Source organism: Rissa tridactyla, chromosome 4 (genome assembly GCF_028500815.1).
Source record: "Rissa tridactyla isolate bRisTri1 chromosome 4, bRisTri1.patW.cur.20221130, whole genome shotgun sequence".
In the NCBI taxonomy this organism is placed as follows: Eukaryota; Metazoa; Chordata; class Aves; order Charadriiformes; family Laridae; genus Rissa; species Rissa tridactyla.
The window spans coordinates 12,919,114-12,942,665 of record NC_071469.1 but is presented as its reverse complement, the minus strand read 5'-3'; the positions used below and the strand labels follow the sequence as shown (position 1 = coordinate 12,942,665).

The 23,552-nt window shown below is 35.5% G+C and overlaps 1 protein-coding gene across 4 annotated transcripts in view; it reads right to left on the bottom strand.

The window, feature by feature from the left end:
- SBF2 (SET binding factor 2) overlaps positions 1 to 23,552 on the bottom strand; it is a 270,051-nt gene that overhangs the window by 3,374 nt on the left and 243,125 nt on the right. For all 4 annotated transcript variants that reach the window (XM_054200805.1, XM_054200806.1, XM_054200807.1 and 1 more), the window contains 9 exons: positions 21,943 to 22,044; positions 20,556 to 20,741; positions 14,941 to 15,067; positions 13,475 to 13,602; positions 11,288 to 11,521; positions 4,759 to 4,863; positions 3,145 to 3,338; positions 2,620 to 2,707; positions 139 to 270 (listed from right to left, as the gene is read on the bottom strand). In XM_054200805.1, coding sequence (XP_054056780.1) covers positions 139 to 270; positions 2,620 to 2,707; positions 3,145 to 3,338; positions 4,759 to 4,863; positions 11,288 to 11,521; positions 13,475 to 13,602; positions 14,941 to 15,067; positions 20,556 to 20,741; positions 21,943 to 22,044 — 1,296 coding nt within the window. The remainder of the gene's footprint in view (positions 1 to 138; positions 271 to 2,619; positions 2,708 to 3,144; positions 3,339 to 4,758; positions 4,864 to 11,287; positions 11,522 to 13,474; positions 13,603 to 14,940; positions 15,068 to 20,555; positions 20,742 to 21,942; positions 22,045 to 23,552) is intronic.

Sequence of the window (23,552 nt, the reverse complement as noted above, 5' to 3'; positions counted from 1 at the left end):
GTAAAAACTTTTTGTTTTGAGTTGGCATGACAGCTCCTTCCTACCTCACGCTTTCCAGCAGGACTGAAAATAGTAGGTTAAACACACCAAGAAACGAAAGTTTCACATAAAGGTCAAGTAAAGACCAGATATACTTACATCAAAAAATGCTTTTTCACTTGCATGTTTTGGGGCTCCAATTGTTGGAGAAGCAGGAATCACAGTTTCGACTTCTGCAAGGTCTATGTGTCCCTTACAGCTTGTATCCTCACCAGAATCATAGTATCGCAGCTTGAACACAAGAGAAAAAAAAAAGATCCAAATATGCTTTTCAGATGGACCTTTCACTTCTTCCCTTTTCCTGGATACAACTTGGAGGCATGGAGGGGTAAAGGTGGGAGGGACAAATAGTATTAGGAACCATGGACATCAGACATGGGACGTTTCTAAGACACAACTGACAGAAACCATAGGTTTGGTATATACAAAATGCTGGGACTGGTGACAGCCTTTAACTGACCTGTCCTCTATTTGACATCTCTGGGTAATAGCAAAGTCTCCACCATCCACTCCTGTGCAGAAACGGAGTTGGGGGAGGAGCATTTTGTCTGGGGGAGGAGCATTTTGTCGTCAGAGTTTCAGAGCAGAGAAGCTTCAAATAGTCATGCATTGCTTCTGGGCAGAGGACGTGTGAAGGATGAAAGCAGAACCTGGTCTTTAGGGTTCAGCATTCCCTATCAGTTTTTGTAACGGACACGACCTCTTTATTGTTCATTACATTGAAACTAACACAAAACCTTTACTTCACCAAGGAGTTAACAGAGCACTTATTCTCTATATTTCCAGAATTTAAAATGATCAGCAAAAATTTAAGTATAATTTTAGATAATTATAAACTACACAGAAGACTTACATTTTTCCTATACTGCACTTAGTGGTTGAATGAAGCTTGCTTTTTTTTTGCCTCCTTGCAAAGATACTTTGATATGAACGTTAACCACTCTGTAAACTGAGTTTCAATATGCAAACAAGTTCCAGAAGAGAAAATCTGATACTTGCTTTTTAAAAAAAATAATAAAAAAATCCCATAAACCAATGCAAAATAGTAAAGCAAACCTTCATAGCAAAGGTCAAACAATAGAATTCCAGCTAAGATTGACCTGTATTACTCCTACATCTATGACACTCAGGAGGATAATTGGTTATACAGAAAATGTAAAAGTATTCATTTCTTCTGCAAAATTAAACTTTGCTCCTGTATATCAGGAAGAATAATTATAATCAGCACATTTGTTGGTATTTTACCACACTAATCTAGAAATCCTCAATTAGCATTTTAAAAGATGACTGTCTTTATCTATATTACATATTTTTAAGTGTATTGATTACAATAAATTAATATTTTTAAACAAAAGCATACGTGAGTCTCAGACCCACACTGTGTGGAATATTTGGCTCAATGAAGATTACCGCCTGATGACCCAACATTATTTAAAGCACATGAGACCACAAATTCCACTGCAGAATTCCAGCATACAATGTAAATTGGGTAAAATGTTTAGACCAACAGATCTCCTCTGGTTTTAGTACTCCTTGCTGTACAATGATTTATCAGAATATTTATGAATAATTTTGCTACTAAATATACGTTACTATGACTAATCTAAAATATTCCTATATATAGCACCTGAAATTATTGTTCAATCAGGAACTTGGCATTTCAGGACTTTTAGAAATAAAGATCTGAGATGAGATTTTAACTCATTGTAAGTCATTTACAAAATTCAAACTCATTTCAGAGCGATCCGTGATCCTGTTCTCCATATTTGAAAAGACTTTAATACAGAGATTCCAGGTCAGCTTTCTCAAATACAGGTTACAGAAAAGCACTAAAAAGTCAAGTGAGGTAAATCGATTTTTCTGCTGAAGCAATTCAGATTGTGATTTTCCAGACTATATAATGCCCTTTCATTTGCAAAGAAAAATGCTCATGGCAAAGTGCTGGGGGACAAAAAGGCTGTAAAAAAACACTGAGCATACGATGGCTGCTACAGTTTCAACAGGAATGCCTGAATTAAACTTGCTATCAGTTACCATATTAGCTCTCAGCATCCCAAATTCACTCTAGGAAATACCTTCTAAGTTTTTCACACTCTAGTTCAGAAAGAATTTTCAGTTCTTTTGGAAACTAAAGAGGTCATATTAAAGGGCAAATTATGCTCACCACTTAATTGCTTAATGACATTCTAGAGTTAGCAGTGCTTTAAAAAATTGCTTGTGTTGCTTTTATACCACAATGCCCAGAAAATGTCCTCAGGCGCTACCTGGCTTTTATTCTGAGGCCCAAACAATAATGCATGACTTCCAGTCCAAGAAGTCTTTTACAATTATATGCTAGACAGTTATCACTCTTTAAAAAAACCACCCAAAACTGAAAAACCTCTGTCCATTCAGAATGCTGTATCAACTACAAGACACACAAGATGAACATAGATATATGGTTAATAATGATGTAACACACACATTGTATCTGAAAATAATCATTATTAGTCTTATTTGTAAAATCAATCTATACAAACGCAGTAAATAAAAAAGCAGCAAACTAGTCATAAAAAAATCCATTATCTGAAAAGATTTTACCTGGTGTTTTGTCACATCCAGCACAAACCAGCGAGGTTTCCAACCTTTTAGTAAAGCTCCTCTTTTGTATAGCGTACCTTCAAAAGATCTGAAAGGTACAGAAAATACAAATGGGATGTGACCCCATAATATGAATACTGGTGATATATGAAAGCCCCAAATGACTACATACATATTCAAACACTTTTACTGTAGCTAAACAAATCGGTTTTAAACCAATAGTATAGTTATTGGTAACTGTGATACATTGATAAACACCATTTCAGTACTTTGGATGCATTAAATGTGCAGCTACGATTTCCTTGTGCATATAAAGGGGAAGATTGAAAGATACTGTTAGGAGATAGAGGCCCACCCATCAAGACAACTAAATATAATCAAAACCACAAAGAAGGAATAAAGTAGTAATAAAGCATTCTATGCATCTGAAAATGTCCTTTTTTTTTCCTCTTTCTTTTTCCTAAGGCAGAGACTTGTACCAATCTAATACATGGTTCATAAATACTCTATGACTACTCAGTTTACCTATTTTCATCATTCTTTGATGTGAAATGATTGTATAGTGTAGTGGTTCTTCTGTCTACTCCATTAGCGGGAGGGATGCTTGCACTCTGTTCCTCACCCAGCCCACTGTCAGGTATTTCCAACAAAGACCTCTTTTGATAGGAATGTAGATTAGCTGACATCATCCCTGAGGAGCCAGAAGGATGTCTCCGGAGCTAAAAAAGATGAAAATAAAAGAAAAAAGCTAACGCAATATGTCTTGCATTGTGAGACTGTCTCAACATTATACTGATAATACGTGGTACAACACTTAAGTTGTGAATTATCAGCCAAAAAAATCTTCACAATGCAAGTCAGTGCTGCCTCAGAAAAGAAGTCAGAAGGATCGCAATTCAATGTATTTCTTAAGCAGAAGGGTTCACATGGTGTGAGAAATCAGTGTTTCAGAAAAGCCTTGTATATTCCAGTGACATAATCTTGAACAATGTCTCCCTTGCTTTCTCAGAAGCATCTAGAACTAGTCAGACATTTGGATACACTAGATTTCCCTAATTTCATACGGAAAGAAGGGAAGGGAAGGGAAGGAAGGGAGGGAAGGAAAAAGAGCTGCTTTTCAAGAGCTGCTTTATAGATCCAGATCATTTTAGTAGAATCTCAATAACCTGGAATAAGAGGGATCCTGAATTTGGTCTTAATCTAAATGACAGCATTCTAGAGACAGAGCTTTTGGGCTTGACCCTTAGCTATTGCATTTATCTGAGAATCCTTAAATAACGGCTCGGACAGGAGACTGCTATCAGGTATATTTATACTTGCATTTTCTTTTCTGCTTCCAATTCAACAAAAAAATCTCTGCTTTGCTAGGATAAAACTTTTTTCATCTTGAATTCGTCCAGGGTATAAAGTGAACTGGAATGACTCTGACAGACACAAAACGTATTGTTTTCTGAGAGCAAAGGACAGATAGCAAAGTAGTGCTGTGGACTAACCATTGCATGGTGGCTGGCAAATTTCAACGAGCACATGAAGCTGACGAGTCAGGGTACAGTCTTGAGCTGGTAACTCACCATGCCAAGTTTATAGTGAAAACTCACAAAAACTACTATCTGACCTTCTTCCTAATGCATGTAGATAGCAAAGAGGCAGCCTTTGACTTAGAAAATATATATATTGTCAGCTATTCTTTTTACTGCAGTCAAGAACTGGAAACACATGCAAAATCTTTACTAGAATCTACAATTCCAAAATTCCATTTAGACATGGAAATATCTTTACTCATCTCTGAAACTCTGTGATATGTCCTTTTGGCTACTTTCAGGAACTGAGTTTTTTTATACTTCAAGAATCATTTAAATATGTATAGTCATATATTTGTAAATATATGTAAAATACTCATGCTCATTTTGTCTGTATGCCTTAATCCACTCTGGAAAAGCAATTAGATAAATAGCACAAGTGTAAATATATTTTTCTACATGCAGGAAGACAGAGCCAGTATCATGGGTTAGAACAACATATTCAATTTTTCAAAAGCAGTATTTTACTCCAAGAAACACAGTGATTTTGTCAGCGCCCCAGGTAGCCTATATAGCAGGAACAGAATTATTCCATTGGATGAGCTCTTTTACTACTTACATTGTCTTGTTTGGTGTCATCCTTTAGATTCATTTTGACCCTTTCCCACAAAAGCTGCCACCTTTCTGGGCTCTGATTTAATTTACTTTCCAACCTTTCGATTTCCTGAAACAAATAACGGGGTTTTCTTAAGGATAAACACTTCTAACTGGTCACCTTCTGACAATCATTTTTATACAACCATTTTCTAGTCAATATTTTTACACAGGGAGCTTTTAGGCCACGTTGCCCAGTAAAGTACAAAACCCTCTGTCAAATCAGCTATAAACTGAAATCAACCAGACTCAGGAGTCAAAGGCAACCAAGTGCAGCATCAGCCACATCATTCTTCTTGCATGTCACAGGCCTCAGGAGCCATTGTGCTTTCAATTCTCTGCCAGTTCTCCTGAACACACAAAATTCAACACCAACTGCCATAACAGAAACACCACAACGATAAGGGTAGGCTATATTTTATAAAAATATTTACAAAGAACAAATTCTGTGCTGCGACACCAACATTGTACATTGCCAATATTAACATTTACCCTCGTTTATAAAATGTGATACAAAGCTGTAATAAAAGAAGGAAACGAAGCAGAAAGATTTATTCAATTTGGATGCCAAACTGTAACAACATGTTCTTGTGGACCTTGGGAATATGACCTATGTTGATAACCTCCAGTTAGGGTTATTTCCCGTTAAGAAGACAGTGCATGCAAAATTAAGTAAAAAGAGGCAATTGCATTAGTTTATGTTTACTTGTGAACACTCGTTGATACATTTGTCTCTACTTTCATGTGTGGTCCATATTCCTTGCCATGCTTCCTTTCTATATTTTTACTTTCAATAACTACATTGTTACAAAAATCTGATTCTTAATCAAATTAAAACCTAAATTTTGCAAATGCAATTAAGAATTCATGATGGAACAAAAAATTGCCATAGGACAGAGAACTCCCATAATATATAAAAGCCAACTAAACCCCAAGACATTTATTTTCGAAGTAGAGACAGTAAGTCTCTGTCTTTCTTTACTTCTACTATACCAAATGATTAAAGTAGATTTCATAATATTCTCCAACTCCTATTGGTCTTTTAGAAGGAAATTGTTATTGATTGAAAGACTTCAAGAAAATGACTATATTTTTAAGGTAAGAAAACATTTTGACCAGGAAATTCACTCCTGAACTAAATTTTGAACTCAGAAGTGAAAATAAAAAAGGCAGTATTTGACAGAGTAACAGGAACAATATGTTTCTACAAACTCATCCTTGCTGAAGATAAATTAGAAAACTCAAAAGTAAAACTAAATGTAAGAATCTGGCTTAACAGCAAGAATCAAAGAGGAAGTTTTAAATACTGAAGGTAGTTGAAAGTCACATATACATTAAATATTACGGGAATCTCTTCCTGCCACAAAATAAAACCAGAGTAGTTTTGTTTGGAGTATCTTCATAGGTAGATAGAAAAATAAGGAACGGTGAACACAAGTGAGACTAAAGGCTTCTCTAGATTACTTGTTCTTCTTTCGAAGTGCTGAGTGTAAAATGCTTCCTGATGGGATACATACGACTGAATCAATTTACCACAGACATTTTATGTAAAAGGCTTTCCAAATTGCTGCAAAAGGATACAAACTCTTTAGTGCTAAAAATTAGTCAGGTTTTAATCTGATCATTTTCTTTCTGCCCCAGTCTTGACTTCTGCGTACGAGTTTTTCTCTGCAGAATCTGGAAGTAACTGAAACTTGTTGCTTAGCAACTGGGTCACATTCCTTCTTTTTTGGCTCCACAATGAGTAGTGCTTCCAGAACTTAAAATGAAAAACTTTCAGCAATCTTCTATATATAACTTGAAAAGTTAGGAATAAATTCTCCTTTAATAAACCCCATGTAAAAAACATACATGTCAATAAATCACTAAGATTTACTCTTGCCCCTTAAGTTTTAAATTTTACTAAAAACGTCAGATTGTTTTCCTTCCACGTGTGGAATGAACTATGAAAAGCTGCATTTCCTTGAAAGAAAAAGTCCTCAAATTTATCTTTCTGGTTCATCTCCTGTTGCCTAGGCTTATGGGAGAAGAAGTCAATATGTATAAAAAGAAAGGTTATAACAAGTACAATTGTACAAATATCCCTTTTCTGAAATTAGTAATTACAAGCAATTAGCACGGCTGTGCCTTTCAAAAGATGTATCTGCTAAGTAATGTGCTTTGTAATATTTGAAGGGTACAGACAGGAGTGAACTCTGCAGGCACTCCAGAACTGTAGAGACTGATCACCTACTTTGTATCCACAATTTGTTTGTGCACACACAAAACAATGTGGACAAACTCCTACACTAGTGAACTCTCTGGACTGTAACAGAGCATCCTGTTTTGGACGTCCTTCCTTGTCAGTATTTTCTCTTTGACTCCTGGGCTAGAAGGCTTCTGAGACTTTCACTACAAATAGAAAGATGCTGAACGTGTATCCAGTGATTGAATTGCTACCTCTGGCAAGTGTTCAGACTTGTGTGTTCAGCAAGTTGTACATGATTAGTTGTTCAACATTTGGAATAAACTTTTTGGTTCACTTTGACGGATCAGTCTTTTTGGCATATAACTGAAAGTTATAAAACAGCTCACAATGAGAAGTGCTGTTTTTACTGTTTTGCTGGTTATTCATTGACCCCTTATACAGCTTTAGTTCTTTGTGGCGTGTATTTACAGCAGAGTAATTTGTGTGACTGGCATTCTGAAGTGGCATCTTTGAAGTTTGCCAACCTCTCTCTGAGCAATCACCATCAAATGTTAAGTGATGCAATTGCTTATCTGTAAGACACGTAAGTTCATCTCTCACAATTCTTAAAAATACTGGAATCTGACCCAGTGAATTATCGGGCCTGAATACCTTTTTAGGAATGTTGGCAAATTAGTGGGAAACACTGCAGATGTGTCTGCCCTCAAGGATTTGACTTGCATTTTCACTGCAATATTGGTAAATTACTACCTATAATACAGCCAGCAACCAGGCATGTATCACGGAATGGCTGAGGTTGGAAGTGACCTCTCGAGGTCATCTGGTCCAACCTGCTGAAGCAGGGCCATCTAGAGCCGGTTGCCCAGGACTGTCTCCAGATGGCTTTTGAGTACCTCTAAGGCTGGAGACTCCACAACTTCCCTGGGCAACCTGTGCCAGTGCTCAGTCACCCTCACAGTGAAAAAGTGTTTCCTGATGTTCAGATGGAACCTCCTGTGTTTCAGTTTGTGCCCATTACTTCTGGTCCTGCCACTGGGCACCACTGAAAAGAGTTTGTCTCCATCTTCTTTACACCTTCTCTTCAGATATCTATATACATTGATAGAATTCGCCCCTGAGCCTTCTTGTCTGCAGAACAAACAGTCCCAACTCTCTCAACCTTTTCTCATATGAGAGACGACTTAGTCCCTTAATCATCTTTGTGTCCATTTGTTAGACTCTCTCCAGTAGCCCCATTTCTCTCTTGTACCAGGGAGCCCAGAACTGGGCATAGTACTCCAGGGTTTGTCCTTAGCAGGGCTGAGAAGAGGGAAAGGATCACCTCTCTCAAGCTGCAGACAGCACTCCTAATCCAAACCAGGATACCAGTAGTCATTATTGCTGCAAGGGCACGTTGTTGGATCGCAGTGAGCTTGCTGTTCCCCAGGGACAGCCAGGGACTTTGCACTTCGCTTGTTGAATGTCACTCAGATAAGTCAGCTCGTTTATAATATATCACAACATACTCATGTCAAAGGATCATTTGAAGACACAGTCTTTATGGGAAACATTTAACCCAGAACATTAGCCTGTACTGAAGACATGACTCTTGGTATAATCTTGCTGAATTTTACAAGCAAGGAAAGCAAGTGCTTATAAATAAAAAAAAATAAAATAAAAAAAAGGCAGCAGGAACGTCAAAGTTCCTGTCAAATGAGCTGGTTTTGAGTTTTGTGGAGAAATCTATTTTTTTTGAAACGGAGAAATTATTTTAAAACTATTTGCATCTAATACCTGAAAGAGAAAACAGAGACATAGGTGTGCTGTTTCACAATTACCTTTCATTTTTGTTAAAAAATGGATGGTTAGCTACTCTTACTATTGGTACGTTGTTTCTGATTTCTATCATGCAGAAAGGCCATCAGAAAATGGTCTTAAAGAGAAGCACCTCCAAAGCACCTCCATTTATGTCTCCAAAGTACACTTTTGAGAATTTAAGATTTGAACAACCTAGCTCATATTTGTTGGCTGCCTTTGATGTGGTAGAAATGAACTGAGAAGCTTTATGCAGAAATCTGTATTTTGAAATGCATTTTATTATCTGCAATCTTTAAAAGGCTTCATTTAGGACTAAATGAATGAAACGTGCAGATTGGTTAGCTTTCTAAAACTCATAAACATAAGGATTTATGGAAACCATACAGCCATCACACGCATCTGGTTAAAGATGGATTGTTATGTACCCAAATCACATTAGAATATTTACTGCTAAAAATTTACACCTTTTGCTCTGAATAGGAGAGCACCACATTCTACCAAGGAAAATTCTTAATTAGGACACTCAATAACTTCTCTGTTTCAGCTTTACATCCTGAAGAGCACTATCTACTTTTCAATTGAAACATATCTTCAGAACAAACAAATTTGGGCTTATCATTATAAACTAAGGGAGAATCAATCCTCCTTCATAATTTACCATTGCTAAATATGGTCTCAGTTCAAACATTTTTTGGATACCAACACATTCTCAATGGATTTATGATTAAAGAGAGGTCTTTCTCCTACATCAGCAATAGCCCTAAATTAACAACTTGTTTTAAAAGAAAGTTCACTTTGCTTTTTAAACTTAGAAGAATATTTTTGTAACCTTTATACAACCTCTTCAAAGTTTTCCAAATGTTCCTCTCCATTGCTATATTTTATTACTATAATCTAATTCACAAATAACATTTAAACTCTATAAAACCTGACCCACATATCTTTGGAATATAATATGGCTAATTTCCCTGTTATATGGCAGTTTCTCACAGTTGTGGATATGGATAGTTTGGCATCTACCCCAGGAAGAAACGCAGAACAACATTGTTGCTGTATTTCTGATGTACTTCTGGCCTCTAATTACCTGATACGAAAGCGCTCTGTTTTTTTGCTAAAGAATCCCTGATATGACCCCTGCTGAGAGACTGCTCTTTCTTTGCATTTGTGAAATTAAAAGGTCTGAGAAGTTCTGGCTATCTTATTTTGAGTCAAGGGGAGCTTTACAAGTGATTATTTTATTCCTTTTTTTTTTTTTTTTTTTAAACCAGTCATTGTTCCTGTGTTTGATCAATTATGATTGGAAGGAATGGACCAAAAGAAATTTGAGGAATGTGCCAGAATAAAGCTAACACTCTAGCAAAAGCAAGTCTATCCTCAAGGACTCAAGTCCATTCAGAAACTTCCTGCCTTAAGACTTTGCTAAAAATCATCTTTGATTCGGGGGAGTTTGGGGACACACAGCATATCCCAATTTTCCAAGCATTACAATATTAGGCTGCAAACCCCCAGCTTTAACATAAGGTAAAGTCTGCAAATAGTTTTCAAAATAAAAAAATGTACATAGTGATGTGTATCTGAATATGCATGTGGCTTGAAATAATAGCTCCAGGAAGTGAAAAATGTCCTTGTCATTTTCCTGTGCTATCAATTAACATTATAATCAAAATATTAGGACTGTTAATTAACTATAATCAAACAACAAACATTTAAGAAAATACAGATGTTAAATCATTCAAAATAACCACAGCAACTATCATGACAATGGGATCCTTTTTCATCTTCTAAGGAAGAAAGAACACAGGCTAAGCAGCCTACATGAGCCCAAAGAAGAAAAAGCCAAAATCAAGCATCTATTTCAAGTACCAAAATATTCTGAAGCATCTAAGGTTGTGAGTTTGGTCCTAGTAAACATGAATAAACTAAGAGCTATCATGGAAAGCTTTTTTGAGAAATACGGGCCAAGATGCTCAGTTTCTGTTTGTGTATCTACCTCCCACGTGTTAAAATCAACAAGTGTCTGATTCTGTTTTCTGATCTGTCTGGAAATTTGGGTCTTTGTCATTTTACCACACACCTACTTTAAACTGAGTAGAAAGAGGACGTGAAATCTAGATTCAACATTTGCCCAAATTAAAACAACAGTTCCTGCATTTCTTAGAACAGGCAACCTAAAAATTTATTATGCTATCTACCTTACTATTTAAAAAAGACTGTGAAAAAAATGAATCCATCAATAGGTTTCTCATAGTTATTAACTGCTGTTAAAGTGTACTCCCAGAAAAGTGTTTATTCAGAATAACATAAGCTTTGCAGGAAGCCTGACTGATTCCCAGACCAACCATCGCTTCTTCAAGATCAACCAGTCACTTTTACTAAATACCTGTTTTGACATCTATCATGATGCTTTTAATAGCCGTACATCTATAAGACAATAAATTAAATAAAAAGTAAATATGAATTCCATGAGCATAAAAGAGAACTTACTGTTCTGTGTAACACATGTACTTACATTTAAAAGGCTGCTGATGGCATCAGGTTGTATTTTTTTAACATCATCGTAACACGGCCATACTATTTTCCTCTTGGTCTGAGAGAGTGAACCATCTGTTTGTTCAGTTTCCTCTGAAACACTGCATTTTGCAGTTACCATGGTCCAATCATAGGAAGGACCTGTAGCCAAAATCTCTTCTACATAATAATCCCACTTTTTGAGGCTGGACATATTTACATTTGGTTTCAGTGCCTATTTGAAACAAAGTTTTATTATAATAGACAGAAAGGAAGTCTTTGAGTTTCAGACTTACAATACAATACTTATATTTTCTAGATTATTCTAAATTGAACAGTATATTGCACTGGGAGAGTACTGCTGCAGCTTGATAATTTCCACAGCAAGATCTTGGCTCAGTCAGATCAAAACCTAAAACTAATACTAGCTGTGGGAATATACTGCTCATTTGTGTCCTTCTACTAAACCAGGTGCCTCAAGAACTCTAATTCAGCATATGCAGTTGGTACCCTCATGGTCTTTGTGCCTCCTGTTAAAGATACAAAAGGCACTCGATAGCAATCACCCTTCAATTTTTCTCAGCAGAAAATCCAAGACTCTCTACCATCTGAGAAAGGAGACAGGCTGTATAACGTAGGTGGACGTGCCACTTGGAAAAACCACAGTAATATGAGGTAGACAGGCAGGGATTGTGGATCTTTTAGAGTAGTTTAAAACAGATCACTTGTATTAAAAATGTTTGGGTTTTTTTTTTTCTTTTGAAAAATAAGGTAAGAGTTTCAGTTTGCATGCACCTTACTTGAAGGGAATTACTTGAAAGCCTGCGGTGAACAGGCAATTTTAAAGTCTGAAGAGTCATAATGACTAGTTCTGCTATTATGATTAATTCTGCTACTATGACATCATTTCATATGAGGAAAAATAGTTTCTGCCAAAAAGAGAAAGAAAACACTATTGAAATATTGAAAACTACTCCCGATTGCTTACTAATCAGGCCACTGTTTACAGCTGAATGGATAAACCCTACAGTGATCAAGCAGCTTGTCAAGCTCCAAATTCATCACAGTGACGGTTCTGGAGAGAAAACAGACATTTCTCTAAAACAAAGACAGCTGAAGTACTTTCTGTCCACTGAATGTCACTCTCTCGGTTTTCTTCCTCCTCCCCCTTGCGCCACTGCTTTATTAGGTGAGTGTAAGTATGTGTGCGTGGTGCACGTGTGTGGGTTGAAGGGGGCTGCACTGTTGATTGCAATAGTGATCTGATGCAGACTCAAAATACCATAAAGAAAATAATTTTCTTTTTTTTTTTTAAATAAGGTCAGTTTATATAGCAGATTTGAGTGCAAGCTGCTATTGCAGCTTGTATATACAATGTGCTGAAATGACTTGAGCAAAAAAGAAAACCAAGAAACACCAAAAAAATATGAGTGGTACCATGGCCTCCAAGATAGTGGAGACTGTCCCGTCACTATCTTTTCTGGTCACCAGCAGTGGACAGACATGCAAACAAATGATTGATCAGGGTGAAGGTCACTGACAAAACAGGAAAGTGCAGCACAGGAACTAACATCTGTGGGGCAGTGGATGGCAGGAACCTCTTAAAACAGCCTTGTCTCCATGACTACAGTAAGAACAGCACCCTTTTCTTGCAGTCCCTGAGATAGCTCGACTGCTTTGTCCCCAGCTACTGCAATTCTATAATGGCGAATATATCATGAATTTTATATAATTATTAAAGACACAGTCCAATCTAGTGGATGTACATTATCATATAAGACAGTGATACAGATACTGTGATTCAATCAGATTATTATGACTCTTAAGCTCATTTCCCCATAATTATGGTTTGCAGGCTGTAATATTTTTTTTAAACAATCTATATGCAAACTTTAAGATCATTTTTATAATCATTCATATAATGAAATGAAATCAAACAAAGATCTTCATTTACCTCAGTGGGATGCATAAATACATGTTCCAGAATTTGGTGCTTTAAATGATATTTCTGTAACTAAGATGATTGAGAACATAGCCTGTGAAGACACTACTCCAACCAATCAAGGTGGGTCAACTTTGTACCCCAAATGCTTAATTCAGTTGAGAACAATTAAGATATCAAAATGTACCCAAGGAATCACTCAGAATAACAAACCACCTTTTTTAAAAAAAAAAAATAAAATCATACCTCTATTTCAGCAGGGGCATAGAGGTAATTGAAGAAAATAGGGCTCCTTTTGTGCATCTTTTCAATACATTCCCAAATACAAATTCCTTTTTTGGCATGTTTATCTCCTTTATCTTCAAACAATGTCCCTAGGGAAAATAACAGCAGCAAAAAGATAGCTTTATGATAATACCTAACAAACACTAAAGCATAGCCAAAAGGAATTTCACAGACCAAATGTATAATAAAAATCTACTATCAAATGCCATCGCAACAAGAGACTGCATCTGATGAAACAACTGCTGTGCTTTGCAACTGCCACTCTGCCATAAATTGGTAGAATAGCAATTTTGTATGAAAAAATATTCAGTAGTGTTACATTTATAAACCTGTTCTGAAATTTACTGAAATACTTGAGAGTGTATTTATGAATGTCCCTTTCTGCCTGCAGCTATGCTGACTCAGCAGATCACCAAGCCCTGGTAACTGGTTCTGCCCCGCACCACCCGAGGACACCGGCCCTTCCAGTCTGCTGGACCAGCTGCACCTGAAACTACTTGCTAACTCACTTCAGGGAAAACAGATCAGGCTACTGTAAAGAAGTTAGCCATGGATTTGTACTATCTGAAATGACTTTGGAAGGACGTATAGTTTACCCAAAGACTACTGGAAACAGGATTTTATGTTGCATTAAATGGTATTTGAAAGCAAACTAGCCTAAATAGACAAACACCCTTTCCCCCCCCTATTTTAGAACCACATAACAATCCAGGTTGGAAGGTACCACAGGTCGTTGACTCCAACTCCTTGCTTTTGTTCAAATTAAGTTAAATAATGGAAATTAACCTTATTCATTGAAATAAAATGGTTGCTCAGTTCCACAGTTACTAAAGTTTTGAAGAAAAGCATTAAAATTGATTATATGCCATGAGAAACACCCCACACAAAGCAGTGAAATTCAGAGCACTTAAGTGTTTTTCTTAGAGAACAAGCTCCAAGAACAGCCTCAACTGTGGTTGTGAAGTTTATTAAGAGGGTTCCGAAGGCCTTGGAACCAGTAAAGTTGCACACGCTATATAAATATAAAAGAAGAGAAATGCTGAAGAGAATGGAAGAGAAAGAAGTGAGAGATAATAGACAGAAAGGCTTTCCTTTCCTGAAACTTCATGCACTCTCTGAAGGACTCCCAAGGACTCTGTTTCTGTTCAAATAAGATATTTAGTAGGGGGAACTTAACCATGTGGCATGGCACTAATTTCTTCCACTTTCTCTTAATCAGTGGCATGGCTCAGGAATTATTAATTCAGAAAATTCTGCATGTTCTTCACCTCCATTTTCCTGTATATTCCTGAAATGTAATTCATTACATCAACACGATGCAATTACTGGACAATCTTAAATTAGCCAAATTTTTGTAGACCAAATATTGATGAGAAAAATACTGTCAACTACAAAACCAACATGCAATAAACAAACATCACACATACCATGTTCTAGTCTTTCGTAATCTGAATCCAGAAGAAATGTTTTAAATCGATTTGATATGTGATGAAAAGCCAGAAACTTCAGATAATATTGATTGAACTCAAACTCTGTTGGGTATTGGTTATGAATCTAAGACAAAACACAACAAAAGAAGGAGGGGTATTAAGGTATAATACAAATAGATATGTAATAAATAAAAATTTGAAATATGACAGCAAAATAATTCCCCTGTGAATACTGACAACAAATACATCCATAGGCAGCTGTCTTCTCTGTACACACAAATCCTACATTTTGTCTAAAAATATTTTAAAGTTAATTAAACTAATGTATTGTCAATGCTGCAAAAATATTTCCGAGCAGATAGGGTGTACAATATAATAAGCAGTATTCTACTCTGTACAAAACCCAGTATTCTCCAAAGTAATCAAACTGGATATAAATCTTTTATGATTACTCATGAGAAACCATGTAACTTTATAGGCAAAGATGATACTCCTGGATGTAGCTGAAAATCAAACTTTAATTGGAAAGTTTTGCAGCAGACTCCTTACTATTGCTCAGAACTCAACGTAGCAGACATGTACAGAGATAATGCTGCAAATGATACTCCATCTACCATTACTGAAACAGATAATTTCTGAAGTACTTGCTAGTCTACACATATTTCTTCCTTTTCGAAATACGCACCAAAATATTACAGTATGAAAGAAAATGAAAAACATACTGAGGAGGTGTCTTACCATTATTCTTTTAAAACAGTAAAAACACTGTAATGTCTTAAATTGTTATCCTCAGTTATGCTTGGGATCCATCTAATTCAGTGAATGTCTCCAACACGAGTCAGGAGTAGACATTTAAGAGGACAATACAAGATTATCAGAGTACAGCAATGTGGGATAGTTGGCTCTTCACAATTGCTTCCTCTCGAACATTATCAGAAAGACCCCGGTGTAAGATATGAAGCATTAAATTTAATATTCATGGCAAAATTTTTTAGCGTTAATGATTGATGATATTTATACCTGATACCCATATAAAATTTAAGATTCTAAAGTTAATCTTGATGAGATATTGCTTGCAGAAATTTCACGCGTTCACTTCAAATTTAAAATTTACTCTTCAAATAAGATTATTTCCAGAATTAAGCATGGTAATTTAACTAAAAATTCCCAATTAAAATGGATATACGTACAGTTTGCAATCAAAAAAGAAACTGCTGATTGAATTTCACATCTGAAATATGCCCCACTGTGCTTTGTCTAACTTCACATCAAACTTGGAAAATACCTTCAGTTCTGCAATCTTCCCATGTCTTGTCTTTTGCATTCCCACCACTCTGACTTTCCCATTCCATCTTTTCCCTTTATTTATCAGTTCCTCAAGACAGAATTTTTTTTTTTTTTTTTTTGGTACTTATGGAAACTAGTATTAGACTACGTGAGGCTCCTTGATTTTTAGATTTTCATGTGCCAGTTGAAAAAAAAACCCCAACCAGCTAAATAAAGAAAACAAATGCGTTTAGCAAGGAAAGGTTACCTACTGAACGTACAACAGTGACAGGAAAATCCCTTGAAAGGCCCTATAAACACATACACAGCATTCTAGTCAGAGAATTTGTTGTTATCATATCTCAATATTAGCTCGAGGCTAGGCATTTAAAATGCTAAGATAGGTTAAGATGTCTCAGTTCGATATACGCACGCTTACTTCATCCCCACTTCTCCCTGATACAAATAACTACATTCCTGCACTGCTTTCTAAGAATAAAGCTAAGCAAATTTTTTCTATAATAAATTCAGGAGTTCAACTTCATAGACAAAGTAATATTTTAGTTCTCTTTATTAAAAAGAAAATATTTTTTTCTGGCATATATTAGATTAAAATATAATCAGAGTACACCAATTCTATTCAAAAATGAGATAATGTACTTTTAAGCTGAAATCCAAAAAGCTTTGCATATGTGTGTGCATTTAGACACATATACAAGTAGTTTAGTACACATTTTCCACCTTGGGTTAGGAAAAGTTTCCTTTAATATATTGTAAGAAGGAAAGGCTACATTCTGCTATTTGACATAATTTATACAGGGTCCTAATTTGTATTTACGGTCCAATAATTATTCTAATACATTTGAAGAGTTACAACAGTAAGCTGCTACTAAAATCCTGTCATGGATCTAGGTGTTGTGAGTGATCCCAATTCTGAGATTTCTGGAACTACAAGTAACTAGAAGTTATAATAATATAATTTACTTTTTAAGTGAAAACAACTATAATCTAAAACATTTTTTGATAAAGGTGAATATTGTAGCTATTGTTGTTGGCTGTGTTAATGGCTGTGGCTGATTTCAGCACACATGAAGATGGGAAAGATAGCACAGCTAGGTGAAATGACTACTGTTATTGCCGATTTGTTTAGCTGCAGTGCAGACTGCAAAATTTAAAACTGCTGAGCTATCAGGGGAAAAAGCGCTGTTGAAAAAATACAGCTCCAACACAAGAAGTGATAAATTAGAAATTTAACATAGGAGGAAATACTTGTATTAATTTAAGCAATTAAAAATAAACATAGAAGAGATATTTTTATTACTGTAGGCAACATAATCACTTATGTTGAGGTTAAATATAGCTGGTTTCTCTCTGGTAACTCTTTGGTGCCATTTCAGGTAATTCATTAAATTTTAAGGCATATACTCAAAATTTGCATGTAAATGAAAAGCAATGTTTTATACTTAGCAATTTCAACACGTACCGCCTAGAAAGATAAGTCTACAGGGACAGGGTATCTTTGAAAATAACAACTGCATCATCTTTTAAAATGCATAATCTCTATAATATGTGAACATTTAAAACCTGAGTAAACCAATAGATGTTTCTAATATTATGATTAGACAAACTCAGTATTTTAGAATTCTTTTTCAAATCACCATGTTCCCAATAAACTTAAGTATCTCCTAAAGGTATTTAATAATCTTATACTTCTATCAGCCTTCCTTAGTTTTGCAATAAATTTTGGTTTTGTAATCCCATTATATATCAATATTTACTTAGTTTAAATAAGAATTACAATACTCCAAAATGTTCTGTGCTAGTAATCACTAAGAGGCTACTCCTGCAAACACTGGAATAATTGAATACATCTACCATGGGAGTAGCACACTCACCTCCTCTTACACAGGGTGCCGTTAACAGAGCTCCTTATTGAGCTTAAAAGGAGTCAGTTCTAGAAAATCATTCTGTTTTAATATGTTTAAATTAATAATTTAATAATTTGTAATAAATTACCAAATAGACACAGAAGAAAAATAAGAAAAGCTTCCTGCACTGACATCACTTTCATAACTCAGTCTTAGAAGCAGAGAATCTGCCAGATGCTGCTATTGTGAAAGAATGATTCCGCATTAATAATTCAGCTGACACCTGGAGATATTGGCATAAACAATGACTTTTTACAAGATGATACAGTTCTAATTTAGGAATCACTCCTTCATTTGTTTTCTCTGTATCTTCAGTTTAACCCATGACATTTAATGCACATACTGGCTTTATGGTGACTTTCCTACTGCACCTAGTATGTTGAGACTATAATGGTTAAAAATATTTTGAAAAGATCAAATGTTTATTTCCAGTGAACGGGCAATTTTTAAAAACTGATCACAATATATTACACCTCAGAGTCAAGCTGCAGTCTAATTGGATTCTCTAGTTGTCTAACAAGTTTCTCAGAAACCAACGAAGCAACATAAATGTTCAAATACAAATGTTCAGTAAATTTACTTTTCATAGTAAATTCCCATGAAACTTCAACCACTAATTTGACTTCAGAAGTCCCTAGAGGGGACTAGTCCCTAGAGTTCAAAACTTCTTAGTTTGCAAACTGCAACCATACTGTTAGAATTTGGTAAGTCGATACTATGCCATCATAAGTTAGAAGATTAATCTTCGTAAGTCTCTTTCTAGAAAACTTACTCAGAGTTGCATTTGAATAGGATTGTAAGTCATTTATCCTAAAGATTTTTTCTAATAACAGACAAATCTATATTATCTATATTACACCGATTATGCAGTAAAGCTGTGTTCCCGTGTCCTTTCTTGGCTGAAGATAACACTGGCTGAAAAGATTATAACCACCAGACAGCCCTATATTTCCTCATGAGAAGTTACTGCCTCCCTCAGATTGACCTGCTGAACTGCTTCTAAACCCACACCCACCAAAATAAGATGGTCTTTTCTACCAATTTTTTTCTACCACTTTGGAAAAGGCAGGCAGGTTCACATGAACCCCTTAGCTAACAGACTGGAAGGGTGCTATCTCCACCAGAGGAAAAGGGATGAATAGCTCCAGTAGGCCTGCAGGAGATAATTTTTCTGCCGATATAGCTGCAGCCAGGCATGTGGACACAGCTTAAGACCCAAAACCAGAAAACACAAACCTTCCTGTAAAACGTATCTATGAGTAACTTGTATACTTTATATTCCTTCTTAAAGATAGAGAAGAGTCAGATACCTAGTGACTTGCACCAAAGCTGCTATGTGAGATGAATTACAAAGGCAATGTTCTTCTATTTCCTTGACACGTTCATATGTATAGTAGAAATATTTTAGGCACCTTGAGGCAAAATCATACCTGACAGTTGTTAACACCAGGGATTTACCCCACTTTACATTTCACCCTAACTTTTAAAGCCAGATGATTATAATACATTATTCCATGTTCTTAGAACTGCAGATTGTGTTAAACCTAACTTAAAGAAAAACCAAGGATTTTGCCACGAAGAAAACACTGTACATTCTATTTTATGACGATAAACCCAAATCCTTGAATTTAATTTTTATATTTGTTCTGGATAACCCATTTTTTTTCCAAAGTTTGTGTGATCTCTGCACTTGGGAAAAAAATACTGTACAGGTATGCGTGGATAATTTCCTTGCTTTTCTTTATGTCAACTTTCTAAGATTTATTACAGTACAAGAGGAACTATGCGAGCTCCTATCTTGTGTTTGCATACACTCTGCAAAGCATTGATACCTACTGGTTTGAGATGAGAAAAGGAAAGGCTTTAGAATTAACCTGAAATGAGTGTAATATTCTTAACCTAACTTCTTCCTACACAACATAACTGTTGGTGTTCATCTTCTTCTGAACATGCAGTGTATATAAAAATAAGAGCATTTCACATCCCCCTGGTTTATAGCTGCTGTTTCCAGAACTGATGGAGTACAAGGCCTCTCCAAATCTTGTAATCAACCACAAGGAATTAAAAACTGTCTAGTCACTGTACTAACAATCAATCAATTTCTTATGAATAAAGGTACCCCAGACTGCCAAAAGCCAGTCTTAAGCTTAAGAAACTTCCATTTGAAATCTCTGCACAAATGACCTTAAAAGATCCATAATACCAACCACCCCGTCTGCTTCATATGGATGGGTCAGTCTCCTCTAGGCAACCATCCCACCTCTTCTTGAGGTGAAATCCACTCACCTTAATAAAACCTAGAGAAGGATGTTACTAGTCTTCTCGCAAACCATTATCTATAACATCTATAATAGTGGTATCTACGCACTTATTTATGAATTCTTCTTATAAACTAAAATCAGGTAGAGATTGACTTACCTGATGCACACAGTCTAGGAACTGTAAGAAAACAGGAGCAAATCCACTACCCTGACAATTGAGAGCCAGATTACTACGCTGACTGAATTTATGACCAAAAGAAAGCCATTCTTTTTCCACCAGCATTCGGAAGCCTTCAAGCGTCCTATAGAAGGGATCACTGAGTAACTGCACCAGAGATACTACCTAGATCACAAGACAGGATATATCATGTTAGGAGAACACTTCAGTCAATGAATATAAACATTTCCTAATCTGTTTATAGTTCAAGGAAACAAAAGCCATCATATAAACACAATTACAAGCATTTTACCACATACATTAATTATTTTTATAAAACAAACTGAATAATATCTCACATGTAAAAGCTTCAATTACATTGAGACTGTATGATACCTGTAAAAGTCAAACCTAAGCAACTATAGCCTTTGGAAGTCATTATAATGCTTATCACATTTAAATTACATTTGAAATAAAACCACTTTTATTAATAAAAGAAGGATAATAAACAACGCAAAGAAAGCGTTAAAGAACTAGTCCTGAGGGTGATTTAGAGTTTCTGCAGTGTTGCCATGCTATGGTGCTCAGCAGCCGACTTCAGCCTGTTTTTTACAGACAGCATCTCGGGAGACTTTAAAATGCAGCACAGACTTCTTTCACTTACAGCTATGTATGTCCCCTTCTCTATTCTTCACCGTTTGACAATGATTCCAGTACTTACATAGCGTTCTTTTGTGGATTTGTTTACCTGGTATCAGGATGGTGGCTGCACATGAAGTTTTTATTTACTAGAATTAATGATATCTGTGTTTATTTTCTGAATTATGAAGCAACTACATGGACACAATGCATCCATTAAATGAGGCAATGGGTCTTCATTCACATAATTTATAGTTTGTTTCACAAATTTATCTGTTCTGGTGATCCGTCTTTGCAGCAGGTGTTACAGTCACTTTAGCACAAATTTAATTTTCTCCCTGTGTGTGGTCTCCTAAATTTATTTATGGGAAGTGAATGGCAAGAGAAAGAATTCCTCTCCTTCCCTCCTGTGTTTAAAAAGTGTATTGTGTTTACAAAGATAAATGATCTGTTGTGGCAACTGTCAACTTTCATTCTTACATATGGCCACGTGTAGGAATACAGATTTTATATCTGAGCCTTAGAACTGTAAGTCCATCGGGACCTTTGGAACGAATTAACTCTAAGGAACTCTTTCATGGTGTAAATTGCAAATGAATGCAAGGATTCATGCATTTTAGTTTCTTCTCTGCTGCCACAGGACAAACTTATTAATATTATACCAAATTATCAGTCACTTGTGTAAGAAAGTATTGCTGGGTGTTTTTTCTTAATATTTAACTGTTTTGAGGTTTTAATAGCAGCTTACTTGCGCGGTAATATCCCAGCCATCTTCCAAACAAACCATGACAGAAGAACCATTTTCCAGGAGCTCAGAGATGATCACACCCAATTGCATTATCCTGTGAAGCTAGAAAGTATTACAAATAAGTAACATACTCAAGTATAATATACATTTCTAGACAGTATCAATATAGAATCTTTTCATACTTAAAATATGAATTCTGAAATCTACATGTAGCACAGAGAAATGCATTGATGCAACAGATCAGAAAGCTATCAAATATAACAGTCTCAGGATTTTCATCCGAACTACAACAAAACTAAGCAAAGATTTGAAGATAGGAACTTAAACTATTAAAACCAATGAGTACTGTAAAAAATAGCTGTCATAAAAAGGAGAATGAGAACAACACAGCTGACAGATTTATTGTAGAGAAATCCCATCCTTGGCTTAACACTAAAATAGTTTCCTGTGAAATGTTAAGGTTGCATAAATTTACTAAGTACTTTGATGGGAGAACCCATGTAAGATATTCACAAGATAACATTTCTAATGCTCGATCTCACAGAAGGCGGAAATTAATGAACTGAATAATAATGAAAAAAACCAAATAACAAACCTAAAAGCAAACACAGAAAAACCCTATTTCTAAAATCTGGAAGTAGTTTAGATAGATTAAACAGTGTTTCTTATACTTTGCTTTTGGGCAGACTGGCTAAAACATATGGGAAGAGGACATCAGTTATTTGCCTTCTAACATTCATTACGCAGTGATACTAAAATTCCTTGAGCAGGCAGGTTAGTTAATTTCCAAGGGTTATTGGCTTGAATGGGATTGATTCAAACATGATAGGTATAACCAGGTTAAAAAACGTAGGTGAATTTGAGCAATTTTATCTTACTATGAGACTTCACATTATTATTACTAAAAGGAAAATCTATATGATGTCATATTTTTGTCATACTATGACAGCATTCTTGGTAAACAACATAATAGATAATATGTAAGCAATGCAGTTTTTTACAGTAGAATAAAACTGCTCTTTGCAGAGCACCGAGTACAATCCAACCAATAGCAGCAGTAGGAAAGGGGAAAGACGGAAAGAAGGGAGAAATCAATATAGGAAACAAATAAACAAAAGAAGTCAAGAGACACCTAAGATCATGTATGCAAGGAAAAGTTCAGAAAGTACAGAAGGCACAGGGAAGTGACTCAGGGAGAACAAAATTAAATTGGAGAAAATAAGAGGAAAAAAATCAACCAAACAACAGTTAAACCCTCGAAAATTCATCCTTGTTTAGGGCAGTCTGATTTTTTTTCTCTTAAAAAAAACCCCAATCCTATGAATATTACCATGGAAATTGTGATAGAAAACACTTAAGTCCTCCGAACATTCACATAGTTATAACTTAGAAAATAGAAAAAACTAATTTTCCTGCAATTTTTAATAGAAAAAGATTGAGAAGAGCACCACTTTTAAAACTAAGCTGTTAGTTTATTGTTCTTTACTTTCTTAGGCAGTAGAATAGAAGAAAGACCATTTTCTGTCACCTTTAATGAAGAAACTGATGTGCAATCAGGTTATACATATTCAATAAAAAAAAGCAAAATATTATTTTTATTATTTGTATTC